Source organism: Mustelus asterias, unplaced genomic scaffold, assembly GCF_964213995.1.
Source record: "Mustelus asterias unplaced genomic scaffold, sMusAst1.hap1.1 HAP1_SCAFFOLD_194, whole genome shotgun sequence".
In the NCBI taxonomy this organism is placed as follows: domain Eukaryota; kingdom Metazoa; phylum Chordata; class Chondrichthyes; order Carcharhiniformes; family Triakidae; genus Mustelus; species Mustelus asterias.
Genome location: NW_027590187.1, coordinates 467907 through 487277, shown reverse-complemented (window position 1 = coordinate 487277; position 19371 = coordinate 467907). Strand labels below are relative to the sequence as shown.

General features: G+C 45.4%; 1 protein-coding gene, 1 long non-coding RNA gene and 3 other non-coding genes across 5 annotated transcripts in view; 3 read left to right on the top strand and 2 right to left on the bottom strand.

The window, feature by feature from the left end:
* Positions 1–19371, top strand: part of LOC144485434 (uncharacterized) — a 664084-nt gene that overhangs the window by 178827 nt on the left and 465886 nt on the right. The window lies entirely within an intron of this gene.
* LOC144485415 (uncharacterized) lies at positions 1393–12218 on the bottom strand. Its single transcript, XM_078203597.1, has 2 exons — positions 11650–12218; positions 1393–1621 (listed from the first exon to the last, which is right to left on the bottom strand). Exons 1-2 carry the CDS (start codon positions 12216–12218, stop codon positions 1393–1395), a joined length of 798 nt encoding a protein of 265 aa, XP_078059723.1.
* trnaw-cca (transfer RNA tryptophan (anticodon CCA)) lies at positions 6148–6219 on the bottom strand. The gene has a single exon. It is a non-coding gene; the product is annotated as a tRNA-Trp (tRNA).
* On the top strand, positions 6547–6628 carry trnas-gcu (transfer RNA serine (anticodon GCU)). The gene has a single exon. It is a non-coding gene; the product is annotated as a tRNA-Ser (tRNA).
* trnas-uga (transfer RNA serine (anticodon UGA)) lies at positions 18004–18085 on the top strand. Its single transcript has one exon. It is a non-coding gene; the product is annotated as a tRNA-Ser (tRNA).

Sequence of the window (19371 nt, the reverse complement as noted above, 5' to 3'; positions counted from 1 at the left end):
ATAGGGGAATAATCCGCACTCACAAGCAGAATGAAAATGAGTTAATCTCTCTCTCAAACGCACACTCATATAAACACTCACACATCCACCGCCACGGCAGATGGTGAAATTCGACATCAATAAAAATGTCTGGAATTCGATTGTCGTAGAAAAAGAAACAACAACTGATAAACTGATGCTCTTTAGGGAAGGAATTCTTACCTTGTCTGGCCTGTATGTGACTCCCGACCAATAGCAATGCGGTTGACTCTGAGCTGCCCTCAAAGGTGGCCGGCCAAGCCACTCATTTGGAGGGAATTTTGGGGGCGATGTCTTTGTGGTATTATCGCTGGAATATTGATCCCGAAACTCAACTAATTTCTGTCTGGATCCGTGCTCAAATCCCGCCACGGTAGCTGGTGGAATTTGAGTTCAATGCAAAATACCTGCAATCCACCAGGTACACGGTACATACTCTTGCAACTCGGCCAACGTTGTCTACCTGATACGCTGCAAGAAAGGGTGTCCCGAGGCATGGTACATTGGGGAAACTATGCAGACGCTGCGACAACGGATGAATGAACGCCGCTCGACAATCACCAGGCAAGACTGTTCTCTTCCTGTTGGGGAGCACTTCAGCGGTCACGGGCATTCGGCCTCTGATATTCGGGTAAGCGTTCTCCAAGGCGGCCTTCGCGACACACGACAGCGCAGAGTCGCTGAGCAGAAACTGATAGCCAAGTTCCGCACACACGAGGACGGCCTCAACCGGGATATTGGGTTCATGTCACACTATTTGTAACTCCCACAGTTGCGTGGACCTGCAGAGTTTCACTGGCTGTCTTGTCTGGAGACAATACACATCTTTTTAGCCTGTCTTGATGCTCTCTCCACTCCCATTGTTTTGTCTCTTAAAGACTTGATTAGTTGTAAGTATTCGCATTCCAACCATTATTCATGTAAATTGAGTCTGTGTCTTTATAAGCTCTGTTTGTGAACAGAATTCCCACTCACCTGAAGAAGGGGCTTAGAGCTTCGAAAGCTTGTGTGGCTTTTGCTACCAAATAAACCTGTTGGACTTTAACCTGGTGTTGTTAAACTTCTTACTGTGTTTACCCCAGTCCAGCGCCGGCATCTCCACATCAGTCAGGAACACCCAGACTGACTGCAAGAGAGAGAGAGGCTGCAATTAGAACCAAACAATGAGGGAGACCCACTGAGAGTAACCAAGCCCTGGCCCCAGACACAGGGCACTGGAAGATCCCAGTATTTCTCACTGGCCTATGCAGTGAGGTTCTCTAACCCGGTGTGGCACTGCGCCCCACACAAGAACAATGGAAGATCCCAGTCTCTGTGCTGATTGGTGTGACGGGGTTTGCAGCGCCGAGACTGGGGAGCTGCAGCGTGACATGTTTACACAGGAAGCCGCCATTCGAAACCCTGAGCTGCGGATTGACAGCCGGGCGGGGCGGGATTCCCGCTGCCAAAACCCTTCCCCCATCCGAAGCCCCACCGCCGGCTCAGGATCTGGGCCCGGGGACTGAAGCCACTGGCCGGACATTTACCGCCGCCCGGTGTCTGATGGGACCAGTGTGTACCCCCGCCCTCTGTCCAATCACAGCCACCGACCTGTGACCGACAGCTGAGAAAACCAATCAGAAATTGAGCCAGTTCTGTTATCCAATAGACGCTCTGCGCTGATTGAGTGATGGCTGCATCATCCAATCAGTGAGCTCAGTCTGTCTGACATGTGCGCGAACAATGGAAATGACCTTTTATTCTTGACCAATAGAGCGAAATGCTTCACGATTGACATCGGCCTGAACCAATCGAAGAACGCCGCTGTAACTCATACACCAATCGGAAAGCGGCGCTGATGTTCGGTTCCAGCAACGTCACTCCCAGCCCAGCGTCATTGCGTCATACAATTCGATCCGCGGCGAAAACCAATGAGAAATCAGACAGCTGGCGGCGGGTAAAGAATCCTTAAAGCGACACCGCTATTAGAATTACCGTTGTACAACTCTAATTTACTTACGATAGTTAAAGCAACAACAGGATTGGTGAAAGTCAGAGCGTGAGAGAAGTAGAACTCGGGGGAAAGGAAGGAGGAAATAAATGTAGGAAACGCGATAGAAATGAAAGGAGAGGAAAGGAAGATGGAGGCAGTGAGGTTGAGAGAGGGAATTCTGGAGCTGAGTCGCTGAGAATTGAAAGCACAGCCATCACTGGTGGAGTGAATCGATGATGTGGAGATGCTGTTTCTGGGGGTGTTTCCGAGTCGGGAATGGTGGAAATGATCTTTAGTTTTCTGCATGTTGCAAACTAAAGTCTCATCTGCTTCTCAGAAGGAATGCTCAGTGAGCTGGGGCTAAGTTTCTGAGTTAGCACCCACACAAGCTTTACCTGCAGCCTGGAGCTCAATTTCTGAAGCGGGATTTTGTCTTTCTCATCAGGACGGTGCAGGCTGAACAGGTGCAGTGTTGCAGTGAGGAAAATGAAAAAGAGAATTGGTGCAATGACACAACCTTATTTGGCTGCAGTTTTTACTGAACGGGGTTTGTGTTGGTTCACTGGGTTAGGATCACTGACTGCATGTATTTGTGGAGTGTTTTAGGTTCATTTATTAACATCGCAAGTAGGCTTACATTAAAACTGCAATGAAGTTACTGTGAAAATTCCCCAGTCGCCACACTCCAGCGCCTGTTCGGATACACTGAGGGAGAATTTAACATGGTCAATGCACCTAACAAGTGCATTTTTCGGACTGTGGGAGGAAAATGGAGCACCTGGAGAACACTCATGCAGAAACAGGGAAATGTGCAGACACTGAACAGATAGTGATCCAAGCCGGGAAGCAAACCCGGGTCACTGGCGCTGTGAGGCAGCAGTGCTAACCACTGTGCAAACATGAGGAGAGGGTGCTGACACATGTCCGTGAGAAGCCAAGTCTGACGATAATAGCGAGAGTCATACAGTACAGAAGAGGCGCTTTGACCCATCACTTCTGCACCAACAAACCTACATTAAATCTACAAGTATTCCTACCTTCCAGCACTTGGCTCGTAGCATTGAAAGTTATGACATTTCAAGTGTTCATCCACATACTTTGTAAAATTAATGAGTTTTCCCACCTCTACTACCTCTCCAGGCATTGCAATCCAGACTCTGACCATGCTTTGGATGAAATAATGTTTCTCTCAAATCCCCTCTAAACTTTCTGCCCCTCACCTTAAAATTCTGCTTCCTTGGTATCAACCCTGCAACTAGGAGGAACAGCTGCTTCCTATCCACCCTTTCCATAATCCTCATAATCTTATACACCTCAATCAGGTCTCCCCTCAGCCTTCTCTGCTGTAAAGAAAATGACACGAGCCTATATAGTCTCTCTTCCTCGTTCAAATTCTCCATCCCACTCAACATCCTGGTGAATGGCCTCTGCACCCTCTCCAGTACAATCATATCCTTTCTCCAGTGATTTGACCAGAACTGCACTCAGTGCTCCAACTATGGCCTCACCAAAGTTTTGTACAGCTCCAACATTGTCTTGCTGCTCTTATAATCATACATTAATACTCCATCCCTCATGCTTCATGAATCTTCGCAACTCACAGAGTGAAAGGCTCTTTTATCATCAAAAAATACAATGTACGCCAGCTGGGGCTTTCCCTTGTATTTTCAGGGATCCAGGAATCAGTGGATCATCTAGAGATAGAACGAAAAGAATATTTTCACAGTATTTATTCACATGGTACTAACATCAGGTTCCAGTAGTTATGAGCCGATTGCGTGGCCTTATGGATAAAGTGTCTGACTTTGGTGTTTGTAGTAATGATATCAGAAAATTGCAGGTTTGAGTTCTGTCACGGTCATTTCTGGTGGAGCTTCCTGGGAACCGATCTCCCACATCATATTAAATCCACATTTTCTTCCAAACATTGCAGGGTGCTTTCTCAGAATGTACGTCCTTGTTATATTATTAGCTCAATTCTAAAATAATCTTAGCTCTGAACAATTCCACAATATCTGTTTGATCTGGATAAATTATTGATGTTCCCAACTAGAGCAAAATGCTTTGTATTGATTGGGTGATTGAAATTCTGTGGAGGTAATTCTAATTTCCTCAGCACGAGGTTTAATAATGAGCTGAATGAAGTGTTTTTGTTTCCAGGGATGAAAGGTTATGTCACTGGGCTGGTAAACCAGAGGCCCGCACTGATCTTTGGAGGCATGAAGTAAGTCCCACCATGGCAGCTGGTGAAATTTGAATTAACTGATTTGATACACAGAATTATTGATCAAAAACAGAAACAGGAGTAGGCCATTCGGCCGAAGTAAGTCTGGACTTGAAACCAAGCCTCAGAAATGGCGGCCTTGAAATTCCTGTTGATTGTTTTCCCACAGAAAACATCTTCACTGAACAACAGAGAACATTTCACACAACAAGAAACACCTTTGCAGAACAGAAAATAAAAATTCTGCTCAAGATGGCTCATATTTACATAACCAGGAATCTGGTCAGACCCCATTTGGAATATTGTGAGCAGTTTTGGGCCCCATATCTAAGGAAGGATGTGCTGGCCTTGGAAAGGGTCCAGAGGAGGTTCACAAGAATGATCCCTGGAATGAAGAGCTTGTCGTATAAGGAACAGTTGAGGACTCTGGATCTGTATTCCTTCGAGTTTAGAAGAATGAGGGGGGATCTTATTGAAACTTACAGGATACTGCGAGGCCCGGATAGAGTGGGCATGGAGAGGATGTTTCCACTCGTAGGAAAAATTAGAAACAGAGGGCACAACCTCAGGCAAAAGGGACGATTCTTTAAAACAGAGATGAGGATGAATTTATTCAGCCAGAGAGTGGTGAATCTGTGGAACTCTTTGCTGCAGAAGGCTGTGGAGGTCAGGTCATTGCGTGTCTTTAAGACAGAAATAGATAGATTCTTGATTAATAAGGGGATCATGGGTTATGGGGAAAGGGCAGGATAATGAGGATGAGAGAAATATATGATTGAATGGTGGAGCAGACTCAAAGGTCCAAGTGGCATAATTCTGCTCCCATGTCTTATGAATATATTTACACAACAGGGATTAATTTGACACAACCACAGCAAAGATCTGTCAACGGCAGAGTCACAGTTTCACAACAGAGAGAACAGTTACACAGCAGAGAGTGCAGTTACACTTACATGAAATTAATTTTAAAACAAGGTCTATCTTTATGTAACAGAAGATCCCTTTTCAAACATAATCAGTTGTTCCACCTCAGTATCTTGTTGGTTTGTTCGGTACCTTCTCTGTCTATCGCTCTGTGTGTGTCCTGATCATCTCTTACTGCTTCTCTGTGTGTCTTTCTCTGTCTGTTTGATTCGGGCTGATGTTAAGTGTTATTGTCCAGCCAGGGTGCGCTTCCCAACACGTGGGTCTTGTTTGAATACAAATACAATGAATCGTTTCCTCTCACCCGCGCAACAGGAATGGACAGGAAGCGGCAACGTTTCGGGGCAGAGTGGCTGGACCCATAACCCAGAGGTCGATGGATCGAAACCATCATCTGCTATCATGTTCTCACCAACATCAAATCGTAACATTCGGCTGCTGCCCAAAAGTTAAATCTGGGTTTTCTCGACAGTAAATTTGTTTCATCATCTTGATTTTCATTAACTGGGAACACAGCGCATATGTCCCAGGTTCACAGGAAGTAATCTCACAACACCAGGTGAAAGTCCAACAGGTTTATTTGGTAGCATGGGCTTTCGGAGAGTTGCCCTTTCATTAAATGGTTGGACAGCTTATTCAGCCAAAAGCACGGGATTAATTCCAGTATCGGTTGAGATTGTTCATGAAGGCCCGGCTTCGAAGCCTTGCTCCTCTCTTGACGTGTGAATCATCCAGTTAAATCGCCACAGTCAGCTGTCTCCTTTGATGACCCATAGGAACATCTGAGTCTGTGGACCTAGCTTTAATTTTGCAAGCAATGAACACCTCACAACTCTGACACATTGTTTCAGATATAAAACTGTGCAAAAACAAAACTGAGCATGCGAACCGGAAGCATCCCTAAAATATCATTTCTACCATCGTTTTGAAATTTGTCATTTCGGGAACAATCAACTTTACCAAGATACCAATTTTACCCAGACACAAAATCCGACGTAGAAAAGCTTCATGAGCCTGACGTGATTTGAACACGCAACCTTCTGATCTGGAGTCAGACGCGCTACCGTTGCGCCACAAGCTCAGACTACTCGCTGCATTTTACATCCGGGTTATGTTCGGTGAATTCAAAATCAAACTGGGACCAGGGAATGGAACTGTCTCCCTCTTTACTTTCTGTGGTTACACATCGAATGGAAGAGTAGCAGCGAACCGGATTAACAAGAAAGCAGCAACACAGCATTATCATGCGGGAGAAATATGTTCTTTGTTACGGGTGTTAAAACACCCTGGTTTGGTGAGAAGTCAAAAGAGAAAACGCTAGAAAATCTCAGCAGGTCTGGCAGCATCCGCAAGGAGAGAAAAGAGCTGACATTTCGAGCCCTTTGTCAAAGCTTGGTGGTTATTGCGTGACGAGGTGGCCGAGTGGTTAAGGCGATGGACTGCTAATCCATTGTGCTCTGCACGCGTGCGTTCGAATCCCATCCTCGTCAGTGATGGTTCGTTCAGTGTTTTGAGGTTCCAAGATGAAGTTTGAACACTCAGGCTTTAGAGATCAGACCAGAACAATTCCATATTCCCATAATTCTCATCCTCTGAGAAACTCGATCTGACAGTCAATTCAAATCAGGGCACCCGCTTTGGACACGAGTTTGTCAACATGTGGTTTCGGAAGCTCCAAAGCAGACGCCAGTGGCAGATTTTGTCATTCCAGAATCGGCAGGTCAGCCATAAAAATTAGTGCTACATTTGCTGGTTTGGCCATGCTAAATAGCCCCTTAGTGTCAGGGGGATTAGCATGGTAAACATATGGGGTCACGGGGACTCATTCTGGGTGGGATTGTTGTCGGTTTCAGCTTGATGGGCCGAATGTCCTCCAAGTTCGAGGCGGCAGTTTCGCTTCTCTGAGAAGACTGACACACCAGTTCCTAATTTCCTCAAATTTTACCCAGAAAGCTGACTCCGATGAGATTCGGACCCACAACCTTTGAACATTTCACAAGACAATGACTCGCAGTCTAACATGCTGATACCCACTGCCGCAAACAGGTCCACAGCAGACGCCATTTCCCTGGCCCTGCACTCAACCCTGGAACACCTAGATAACAAGGCTACCTCTGTCAGACTCCTATTTATTGACTACAGCTCAGCCTTCAACACCATTATTCCCAGGAAACTCATCTCCAAACTCTGTGGCCTGGGCCTCGGCATCTCCCTCTGCGACTGGATCCTGAACTTCCGAACTCACAGACTTACCTCGAATGGACTTACTTTGCATGAAGTTGATCTTTCTCTCCACCCTAGCTATGACTGTAACACTACATTCTGCACTCTCTTGTTTCCTTCTCTATGAATGGTATGCCTTGTCTATATAGTGCACAAGAAACAATACTTTAACAATACTTTTTCACTGTATGTTAACACGTGACAATAATAAATCAAATGAAATCAAATCCAAAATGCCATTCTTTGTGCCACAGAGACATTGCTGCAGCAACTATTCCCCGTTCCCATCTGGCAATTTCTGATGTCGTCGAACAGACAGTTGAAAAGTTCAGCAATTGGGCAGCGATTACATTTCAAAAATACTTTATCATCATTAAAATATTTTGGGACGTCCGATGGTTGTGAAAAGAGCTACAGAAATTCCAGTCGAACTCCGAAAGGACACAGACAGGTTGGTGGAATGGGAGGACATGTGGCAGATGATGAATGAAGTGATTAATTTTGGTGGGAATAACACAAAGCGACAATATAAAATAAAGGATTTAATTCCAAAAGGGGGTGCAAGAGCAGCAGGACATATTTGGACATGTGCATATGTCATTGAAGGTGGCAGGACAGTTTTTAAGAGCCGTTAATAAAACATACTGTATCTTCCAGTTTATAACTGAAAACAAGAAGTTTATACAAATTTACGGCAAAGAAAATGCAGATGTGCTGTTAGATATTTTCAGCCTTGCCCCTCGCCTGAGGTGTAGTAATCCTGAGGCTAAATCAACACAATTAAGCTCTCCCTGTTGAGATGGGGAACAGCGGATGGTCATTTGGGATTATGGTAACTTTACCTTTCTATCTGTGCCATATTCAGAATATGTTTTGCATTATCTGCTGATTTTCGAGGATTGGGATCTTTCTGATTCTGTTGGTAGAACTGCGCGTGAGGGGCGGCACGGTGGCACGGTGGTTAGCACTGCTGCTTCACAGCTCCAGGGTCCCGGGTTCGATTCCCGGCTCGGGTCACTGTCTGTGTGGAGTTTGCACATTCTCCTCGTGTCTGCGTGGGTTTCCTCCGGGTGCTCCGGTTTCCTCCCACAGTCCAAAGATGTGCGGGTTAGGTTGATTGGCCAGGTTTAAAAATTGCCCCTTCGAGTCCTGGGATGCGTAGGTTAGAGGGATTAGCGGGTGAATATGTGGGGGTACGGCCTGGGTGGGATTGTGGTCGGTGCAGACTCGATGGGCCGAATGGCCTCCTTCTGCACTGTAGGGTTTCTATGATTCTATGTACAAGCAATTTGTTCTGGCGGTCAGCTCCCGGAACAGTAAACTAGTTTGGAATCCATTCTGTATTTGCAAACTCTGGGATTGTAAACGAGTTGATGGATCTCCTCATTCTGAATCTTCAATGCATTTTTTCAGCGTCGCTGACTGGGCTTGCATTTTTTTTTAAATTAATTCATGGGACATGGGTGCCACTAGCTGACCAGTATTTATTGCCCAACTCTAGTTGCCTGCAGGCAATTGAGAGTCAACCACATTGCTGTGGCTCTGGAATCACATGTCGGCCAGACTGTGTAAAGACGGCAGATTTTGGTCCCTGGAGGACCAGATAGATTAATACAACAATCGACAAAGGTTTCATAGTCATCAGGAGATCCTTAATTCCACATATTTTTTATTGAATTCAAATTCCACTGCCTTGTCAGGATTTGAACCCGGGTCCCCAGAATACGAGCTAAGTTTCAGATTTCAGCGATGATACCACAAGGCAAGGTCTCCAAATTTCCTTTGAACTGAGTGGCTTGGTAGGCCACCTCCGAGGGCCTACAACATTGTTGTGGGTCGGGAGTTGTATGTAAGCCAGTCCAGGTAAGAATTCCTTCCCTGAAGAGCATTAGTGCTTTAGTTGTCTTTTTTTACGAAAGTTGATTCAAGGCCATTAATTCCAGATTTTTTATTGATTTTGAATTTCGCCATCTGTCGTGGTGGGAGATGTGTGAGTGTTGGTCTGTGAGAGCTTGTGTGGGTGTGTGTGTGGGTGTGTGAGAGAGAGAGAGTGATGGAGATTCACTCATTTCCAGTGAATGTGAATTAACCCCTTACATTCATACACGGACACTGTGATCCCCTTGCCCTTGCGAATTCCTAAGAAGTAATTATACCACTGATATCCATTGTCGTAGCGTCTGCATGGTTTCCCCAATGTACCATGCCTCGGGACATCCTTTCCTGCAGCGTAGAATGAACACCGCTCGACAATCACCAGGCAAGACTGTTCTCTTCCTGTGGGGGAGCACTTCAGCAGTCACGGGCATTCAGCCTTCGATCTTCAGGTCAGCGTCCTCCAAGGCGGCCTTCACGACACACGACAGTGCAGAGTCGCTGAGCAGAAACTGATAGCCAAGTTCCGCACACATGAGGACGGCCTAAACCGGGATGTTGGATTTATGTCACATTATCAGTAACCCCCACAGCTTTCCCCCTGATCTTGCAGAATCTTACTAGCTGTTCTGTCTGGAGACAATACACATCTCTTTAACCTGTGTTTAATGTTCCCTCCACCCACATTATCTGTACCTTTAAGACCTGGCTGGCTGTAGAGATTTGCATTCTAATTAGTATTCTGTAACTTGATTTCTGTGTCTCTGTGCACTGTTGGAGAACATATTTTCACTCCATCTGACGAAGGGGCAGCGCTCCGAAAGGTTATGGTATTTGCTACCAAATAAACCTGTTGGACTTTAACCTGGTGTTGTGAGACTTCTTACTGTCCTTTCCCTCTGCCAGACATGATGATTCTTCACTCAGATCTCTGCACAATATGAGAGGAAATCATTCAGGCTCCTTTTATACAGCCCGCCCCGACCTGACTGGGGAAGGCGGAGTGAGAGAGCAGAGAGGGGAGGAGACAGAGTGAAGAATAAACACAGAGCGGGAGGGAGGAGAGAGCCGGACTGACACACACACACAGAATGGCCCCTGATCTTTCATCTCCACCTCCAGTTTCTGCAACCGCCAATTTCAACTCGTTTATTAACAATGGAAGCGAAACACAGCTCCCCACACAAACCCGTCACAAACAAGTGTTTCCACAAACCCGCAGCTTTGAAATATGGAATCAAAGAGAAAATGCTGCAAATAATCAGCAGCTCCGGCAGCTTTTGTGAAGAGAGAGAGAGACAGAGTTAACGTTTCGGGTCGTGACTTTGTTCTTTTGTGTTTTTAAACCTGGTCCCGTAATAATTGTAAGAAGTTTAACAACACCAGGGTAAAGTCCAACAGGTTTATTTGGTAGCAAAAGCCACACAAGCTTTCGGAGCTCTAAGCTCACCTGAAGAAGGGGCTTAGAGCTCCGAAAGCTTGTGTGGCTTTTGCTACCAAATAAACCTGTTGGACTTTAACCTGGTGTTGTTAAACTTCTTACTGTGTTTACCCCAGTCCAACGCCGGCATCTCCACATCATGCCCCGTAACAATTCCCAGTCAGTCATATTCCGACCTAAACACAGTCGATTCTATAGCAATAATCTTCCTCCGCAACATCCTCACACACATCTGCTTCTCGCTGTTTGCAAACACTTTATTGAAGCTGCTTGGGGCAATCTCCTGTGTTAAAATTAAGGGAGTCAGGATGGCCGAGCGGTCTCAGGCCGCAGTCTCCTCTGGAGGCGTGGGTTCAAATCCCACTCCTGACATCGATGTTTGCCTAAGAATTGCCGTCTCACAGCGCCAGGCACCTGGGTTCGATTCCCGGCTGAGGTCACTGTCTGTGTGGAGTTTGAACATTCTCCCTCGGCTTTCTCCGGTTTCCTCCCGCACACCAAAATGCGTGTTAGGTTGACTAGCCATGCTAAATTGCACCGGAGTGTCGGGGAGTAAATAGGGTCATGGGGATCCGGACTGGGTGGGATTGTGGTCGGTGCAGACTCGATGGAACTGCAGGGATTCGGTTAAAAATGAGGCGCGAATGCGGTGTTTGGCCGCCAGTGTTACTGAATCTACCAGACATCTTTATTATGCGAGAAAGTGGCGATTGAGCAAATGAAATTCAGCCTGTTTCGCTTTAGTCTGAATTTGAAATGATCTCTATTGAGAACGAGCCGGGCCGCGGGACAGGAATCATTTCCTTGCGGGATCAGCTCTTTCCTGAGAGATGTGGGTGGCTCTGAGAAGAGCCTTTGGGTTCAGAGGTTTACAATTTGCTCGGGTTGTTTCACTTCTTTCCTGACGCTTTCTTCGCTTTTGCTGCTTTCACTTTGGGTTTGGCTTTCGATTTAGTCACTTTTTTGACAGACTTTCCGCCCGTCACCTTCTTCACAGGAGACTTTTTCTTCAGGGCTGCTTTCTTCACCACCTTTTTTGGAGTTGCCACCTTCTTGCTGCTTGTTTTCTTCACTGTTGATTTCTTCACTGGAGTTTTCTTTGCTGCGGGTTTCTTGGCTGCTGCTTTCTTTGTTGTCACCTTCTTGGCCGCTGTTTTCTTTACTAAAGATTTCTTGGCTGTTGGTTTCTTCACCTTCTTTCCCATTTTCCCCAGGCTTTCCTTCTTAGCGAGTTTGAAGGAGCCGGAGGCGCCCTGTCCCTTTGTCTGCGCCAGAGAGCCTTTCTCCACCTTCCTCTTGATAGTTAACCTGATCTGGGAGCCGCGCTTCCCCACATCCACTCCACTGCCAGCCAAAGCTTTCTTTATCGCGGCCAGGGACATCCCCTTGCGATCGCTGCAACCCGCCACAACATTGAGGATCTGCTCGCCTAACTTGGGACCGGCTGCCGCAGGTCGGGGAGCCGCCTTCTTCTTCCTGGGAGACTTCACTTGAGCGGGAGCGGCTGGAGGAGCCGTTTCGGCGGCTGCAGTTTCAGTCATATCCGAGAGTGTGTGGAAAATCTGTGTGAGTCAGAACTGGATCCGAAATGAATCCAGTGGTGGCGGCACAGAGCAACTTAAAGGCAGAGAGCGGACGGAGCAGAGACAAGCTGCTGTCAGCTCCCGGCTCCTCCAGCCTCTCTGTGTTTCTCTCTCCTCACAAACTCTCCCCTTGCAATGAAATTCCGCCTCTCCAGAGATCCAGCTCACATCCTTCATGTCTCTGACACACGAATGTTTGCTGTTGAAAAGATTTCACTCGAACTGAGAACTCCATTTTCCACTGAAACCCGTTTTACTGCTGCACTGATCGCGCTCTCACACGCGATAGCTGACATGTTCTCTACTTTTCCACTGAAATCTTGAATTTAGCGAACCATTTGCCTTGAAATCTCACTTTGGGGCTCAGCAGGGGGATTAAGGGAATCTTTGATTGGAAAATTGTTTTATTTTACACAAGAGAGACTCGGTGATCTCATGATCAGAACAGACACACAAACACAGTTGGATTAGTCTGACCCGCCCGCTCCTTTCATCCACTCTTCCACAATATTCACACCTACACATTCACAGGACAAAACTTTTACCAACTGTAAGGTCCCAGGACGGAATTTCTGCTCCTTTAAGCCTTTGCTCTGTATACCGGGGGCGTCGTTATAGTTTTTCGCCTCAGTAATTGTTAAACACTCTGAAGCCCTCTCCCCGCAGATTGTCTTTGAATTCATTCATGGAATGTGAGTGTCGCTCTCTGGGTCAGCATTAGTTGCCCATCCCTAATTGCCCTTGGGAAGGTGGTGATGAGCTGCCTTCTGGAACCGCTGCAGTCCATGGGGTGTACGGCCACATCTGTTAACCAGATTCCGCGGCAACAGCCAGTTATATCTGTTTTTTCAGTTATTATAGCGGTTGCAGACATCATTATGTTTCTTTAGGGTGAAGATACAAATTAACTGCTCTCGGAGTCTCTCAATTTTCCTGTTTTATTTGTTTTTCCTGCCCTGACAGGTAACAGTAAATCACAACCTCAACAACCAGTGACAGCCAGTTAAATAATCATCCCCCACTCGCTGATAATGGAGTTTCTGACAGTGGCAGACATGTTCTGACCATCCTCCGATTGGGCCCGAAGGTGACCAGATTCACTGTCAGAGCTGGATTTTCAGACTGAGGGGGTGGCAGAGCCAGGTGAGTGATGATGGTGACTGTGCGAACATTTGACCAAGGGTCAGTTCCTGGCCATCACAGTGGTAATTCATTTAATTATCTATCGCAGGTCAGAACAGTAGGTGGGCACTCCTAAAATAAAATTGATTAAAAATTCTCATCATCGCTGTGTTTCTAATGTAAAATCCACATTCAATTTGCTTTCAGCTGAAATGTTGTTTAAATGAAATTAAAGGCCTCAAAACTAATCAATGAGTTCTCAGTCAGAAACAATTGTAAAACGAAAGGTGGCCTAAACTGTCCAGAACTACGAGACAAGCCAAGTTCAGTTTACAAACTGTGCTATGGACACATCTGGTATCTGATGAAATCAGCAACTCAGGAAGTTCCGTAATTATAACTAATGAAAATAACGGTTGTTTAAGCAGAGTGAGCGATGGTGGTATAGGGGTGAGCATAACTGCCTTCCAAGCAGATGACCCAGGTTTGATTCCTGGCCAATGCATTGGTCATTTATTTTGAACCTTATCCACGGCCTCTTGTGTTTTAAACTGAGTGGACAAAAACAGGGCGAACGAAACATTTGACAGGAATGAAATAAAATGCAGATACCTTTTTCATTTTTTGTTCGGACATAATTCTTTTTTAATGAAAAATATTGAAGAGAAAATCAAGACTCTGACCGAATAAATGAATCTTCAGCCAGACACAAAGATTCAAAGTAAAAGGAGAGGAACAAATTTCAGCTCCCGCACTGTGCGTTGCGCAATCATGGTGCCTGATGAAGTTAATATGAACTTTAATGAGGTGGTTACATTATTCAGACAAATAAGATCTGCCAAAAGATAAAACACTGGAAAATCTCAGCAGGTCTGACGGCATCTGTAAAGAAAGAAAAGAGCTGACGTTTCGAGTCCAGATGACTCTTTGTCAAAGCTTTGACAACGGGTCGTCTGGAATCGAAACGTCAGCTCTTTTCTCTCCTTACAGATGCTGCCAAACTTGCTGAGATTTTCCTGCATTTTCTCTTTTGGTTTCAGATTCCAGCATCCGCAGTGATTTGCTTTAATTTGTTAAATAAGCAGCTGCTGTGGCCGCGTGGTTAAGGCGTTGGATTTGAAACCCGATGGGGTTTCTCCGTGCAGATTCGAGCCCCGCTGCCAGCGAGTGTGATTGGAAATGTATGCTTTAGACAGCCACAGAGTTGCAAATCCTATTTTTTTGGAAAGAATTATTTGGATCTCCAGCATGCTTTCAGCGACATAACAAGAAGGTGAGCTTGGAAAGGACACCTGAGTGTCCTCAGTCTGGCAAGGACAAGATAGGCCGAATGGATTCCTTCTATGCTGTTACATTTCTCTGGTTCTTTCTAAGGTGACATGAGGAAAATCAAAGCATGAGCAGAATGACAAAGGCATCAACAGGGGCACAAGGACAAAACAAGGTCTCACGTCAGAGGAAGATTTTTATTAATGACACACGGAACATAAGAAATACATTTATTTAATTGAGCTGGATCCTGGAAAATGAAACAAACTTCGAATCAATCAGTGCCTATCTGAGAACTGGCAAAGAATATGGCTGACATTGATACGGTTCATAGTGAATTTGTTTATAGAATAATAGAGTCATGCAGTACAGAAGAGGCTCTTCGGCCCATCGAGTCTGCTCTGACATCGAAGAAGCATCTGATCTCCAATCAAATCGCATCCACCACCACTTGACCCATAGGCCTGAATGTTATGATATGCCAATTGCTGAACACATACTTTTAAAGGATGTGAGGCAACTTGCCTCCATCACCTTCCAAGGCAGCGCATTCCCGACCGTCACTACCCTTAGGTAAAAATGTTTTTCCGCACATCCACCCTAAACATCCTGCCCCTCACATTGAACCTATGTCCTCTTTTTACTGACCCTTCAACCAAGGGGAACAGCACCTTCCTATCCACTCTGTCGATGCCCTCATAATTTTGTACACCTCGATCAGGTCCCCCCTCAGTATTCTCTGCTCTCAAGAAAACAATCCAAGCCTCCCCAATCTCCCTTCAGAATTTACATGTTCCATCCCAGACAGCATCATGGTGAATTTCCTCTGCACCCCCTCCAGTGCAATCACATCCTTCCTGTCTTGTGGCGACCAAAACTGCACACAGTACTCTAGCTGTGGCCCCACCAAAGTTCTATGCAACTCCAACATGACATTTTATTGCAGTCGATGCCCCGATTGTTAAAGACAAGTGCCCCATATGATTTTTTTTTTCACCATCCTACTAACATATCCTTCTACCTTCAGAGATTATGGACAGACACGCCAATGTCCCTATATTCCACAGAACTTCCAAGTGCCATGCCCTTCATTGAATACTTCCTTGCCAAATTATTCCTTCCAAAGTGTGTTACCTCACATCTTTCGGGGTTAAATTCCATCTGCCACTTATCCGCCCGTTTGACTATCCTGTCTATATCTTCTTGCAGACTAAGAAACTCAGCCTCCCTTTCACCACCCAGCCAATCTTTATGCCATCTGCAAAGTCACTCATCCTACCCCGTCATTTATATTAATGATTTGGATGAGAATTTAGAAGGCATGGTTAGTACGTTGGCAACTTACACCAAGATTGGTGGCAGAGTGGACAATGAAGAAGGTTACCTCGGATTGCAGTGGGATCTTGATCAATTGAGTCAATGGGCCAATGAATGGCAAATGGAATTTGATTTAGATAAATGTAAGGTGATGTATTTTGGTGGATTAAACCACGACAAGACCTATTCATATCATGGTAAGACGTTGGGGTGAGTTATAAAACAAAGAGATCTCGGGGTACAGGTTCATAGCTCCTTGAAAGTGGAGTCACATGTGGACAGGGTGGTGAAGAAGACATTCGACATGCTTGGTTTCAGTGGTCAGAACATTGAACATGGGAGTTGGGACATCTTGTTGAAATTGTACAAGACATTCGTAAGGCCACGTTTGGAATACTGTGTACAGTTCTGGTCACCCTATTATGGGAAGGAAGGATATTAAACTAGAAAGAGTGCAGAAAAGATTTATTAGGATGCTACCAGGATTTGATGGTTTGAGTTATAAGGAGGGGTTGGATAGACTGGAACTTTTTTTTCCCCTGGAGCACAGGAGACCTGGAGGTGATATAAAGAGGCCTATATCATAATGAGGAAATAGATAAGGTAGATAGCCAACAGCTTTTCCCCACAATATGGGAGTCTAAAACTAGAGAACATAGGTTTACGATGAGAGGGGAGGGATACAAAAGGGTCCAGAAGGGCAATTTATTTCACACAGAGAGTGGTGTGTGGAACGAGTTGCCAGAGGTCGTCGAGGCGGGTACCATTTTGTCTTTTAAAAAGAATTTAGACAATTACATGGGTGAGCTGGATATAGAGGGATATGGACCAAACACGGGCAATAGGGACGAACTTAATGGCAAAAATTGGGCGGCATGAACATGTTGTGCCGAAGGGCCTTTTTCCATGCTGTGAACCTCCATGACGAGATTTATTGACACACACAGCAAATCCAAATTATTTTTCCCTGCTGCCATCACCTGGCTGAACGCAAGTTGTGCAACAAGGTCACGATTCAATCAAACCTTCATAGATTGGAGTGAAATAACATCAACATGGTTCTGACCGATTAACATGATTGCAAAACATGATATTAATCAAATTCCATGTCCCAAGGACCTGCTTTCTGATTGGGCGACCATGCTCACCCCGATCTATCGGAAAGTGTAAAACTCCCAGAACGGGAATGTCGGTTATATAATTCTCTAAGCTGTGATTTCTCTGCCACTTGATTGCTTGTGTATTCGTTCTATAAATAAAGAGGGGGTGACAGAGCCAGGTGGTGTTGTGGTGACTGTGCGAGCATTTGACCAAGGGTCAGTTCCTGACCCAGAGTTTTGACTTATTTAATTAGCTATCTCTGGTCAGAACAGAAGGGGGACAGTTCTAAAAAAAATCACCAAATATTCTCATCATCCATGTGTTTCTAACATAAAATCCAGCTTCAATTTCCGTTCAGTGGAAACTTTGTTCAAATGAACTGCAAATCTAATCAGAGTTATCAGTCAGAAACAACAGCAAAAAGGTGGCTCAAACTGTCCAGAGAAACGAGACAAGTGAAGTTCAGGTTAAAAAAATGGGCCAAGGACACACCTGGTGTCTGCTGAAATCAGCAACTAAGGTAGTTTTGTAATTATAACGAATGAAAATAACAACTGCTTACGCAGAGTGAGCGATGGTGGGAGAGTGGTGAGCATAGCTGCCTTGACCCGGGTTTGATTCCCGGCCATCGCATTGGTAATGTATATTGGACATTATCGGCGCCCTCTTGCGGTTTCCACGCACCATTTGACTGAAATGAAGTGGACTTTATTTTTCGGATGCAGAATTCGGGTTCAATTTGATTTTAATGAAAGGTTATTGAAAAAGAATAACAAGTCTGAACTAGTGAATGAGTTCTGGATCAGAGACAAAGATACAAATTAAAAGGAGACGAACAAATTTCAACTCACACGCTGTGCTCTGCATCATTCCGGTGCCTGATAAAGGTCTGTGAATGTTGCTAAGGCGGTTACATCATAACAACAAATAAGCAGCTGCGATGGCCGAGTGGTTAAGGCGTTGGACTTGAAATCCAATGGGGTTTCCCCGCGCAGGTTCGAACCCTGCTCGCAGCGGGTGCGATTTGAAATATTAAATCTCCTGCTTCAGGGCAGTCACTGGCTCAAAGAAGGTTTGCCAAGTTTTGGCATTTAGTATTTGGATCTCCATCGTGCATTCAGCTGCATGGCTCCGGGCTGGGTGCAGGAAGATGGGCTTGGAAAGGACACCTGGGTGTCCTTATTATTTTGTAAATTGAATTTGTGTCTTTATATGCCCTGTTGTGAATAGAACTCCCACTCACCTGATGAAGGAGCAGCAAGCTTTGTTACCAAATAAACCTGTTGGACTTTCACCTGGTGTTGTGAGACTTCTCACTGTGTCCTTGGACTGGCATGGCAGGATAGGTTCAATGGCTTCCTTCTGTGCTGTTATTTTTCTATAATTCTTCCTGTGGTTCGATGAGAAAATTCATAACATGAACATTTTCTTTTAAAAGCAGCATCAAGGCACAAAGGCAAAATACGGTCTCATGTCAGAGGAAGATTCTTATGCAATGGCATAAGTTTGCACATTCTCCTCGTGTCTGCGTGGGTTTCCTCCGGGTGCTCCGGTTTCCTCCCACAGTCCAAAGATGTGCGGGTTAGGTTGATTGGCTAGGTTAAAAATTGCCCCTTAGAGTCCTGGGATGTGTCGGTTAGAGGGATTAGCGGGTAAATATGTGGGGGTAGGGCCTGGGGGGGGATTGTGGTCCGTGCAGACTCGATGGGCCGAATGGCCTCCTTCTGCACTGTAAGGTTTCTATGATTTCTATGAATGCACACAGAGCATAAAAATACATTTCATCAGAATACATTGAATGAATATTTCAAAATGCTGCTTCGGTGATATCACATCATGTTCATTCAAACACATTGCAACAAGCTGGTCATTACTGGGCGTTCTGTATTCCTCGTTATAACAGTTTGGGAATGGAAGGAGCAGGTTCACATCTGCACATTGACAGGGTCAAACTGTCTCAGATTGACAGCTCCCAGGACAGGCTTTCCTCTCCTCCCGCTCTGTGCTGTGGATTCTCAAGGATTAGTTGGAGTTTCCCAGCTCAGTAACTGTAAAAGCCTCTGAGGCCAGCAATGCTCACAGTGTCTGCTCCCCAGATTCAGGGGGCTGCAGCCAATCAGAACTGTGCCTGATTTAACTCAGAACTGGTTGAAATGATGATATTGTTCACAAGCTGAATTCTATTTGATGAGATGAATATACAGATTGTGTGCACTCAGTCACTAAGCAACAATATCCCGCCTTCATATAGAGTGGATGAGAGTGGGTGGAGGGAGAGACAGAGACAGAGTGAGTTAGGGAG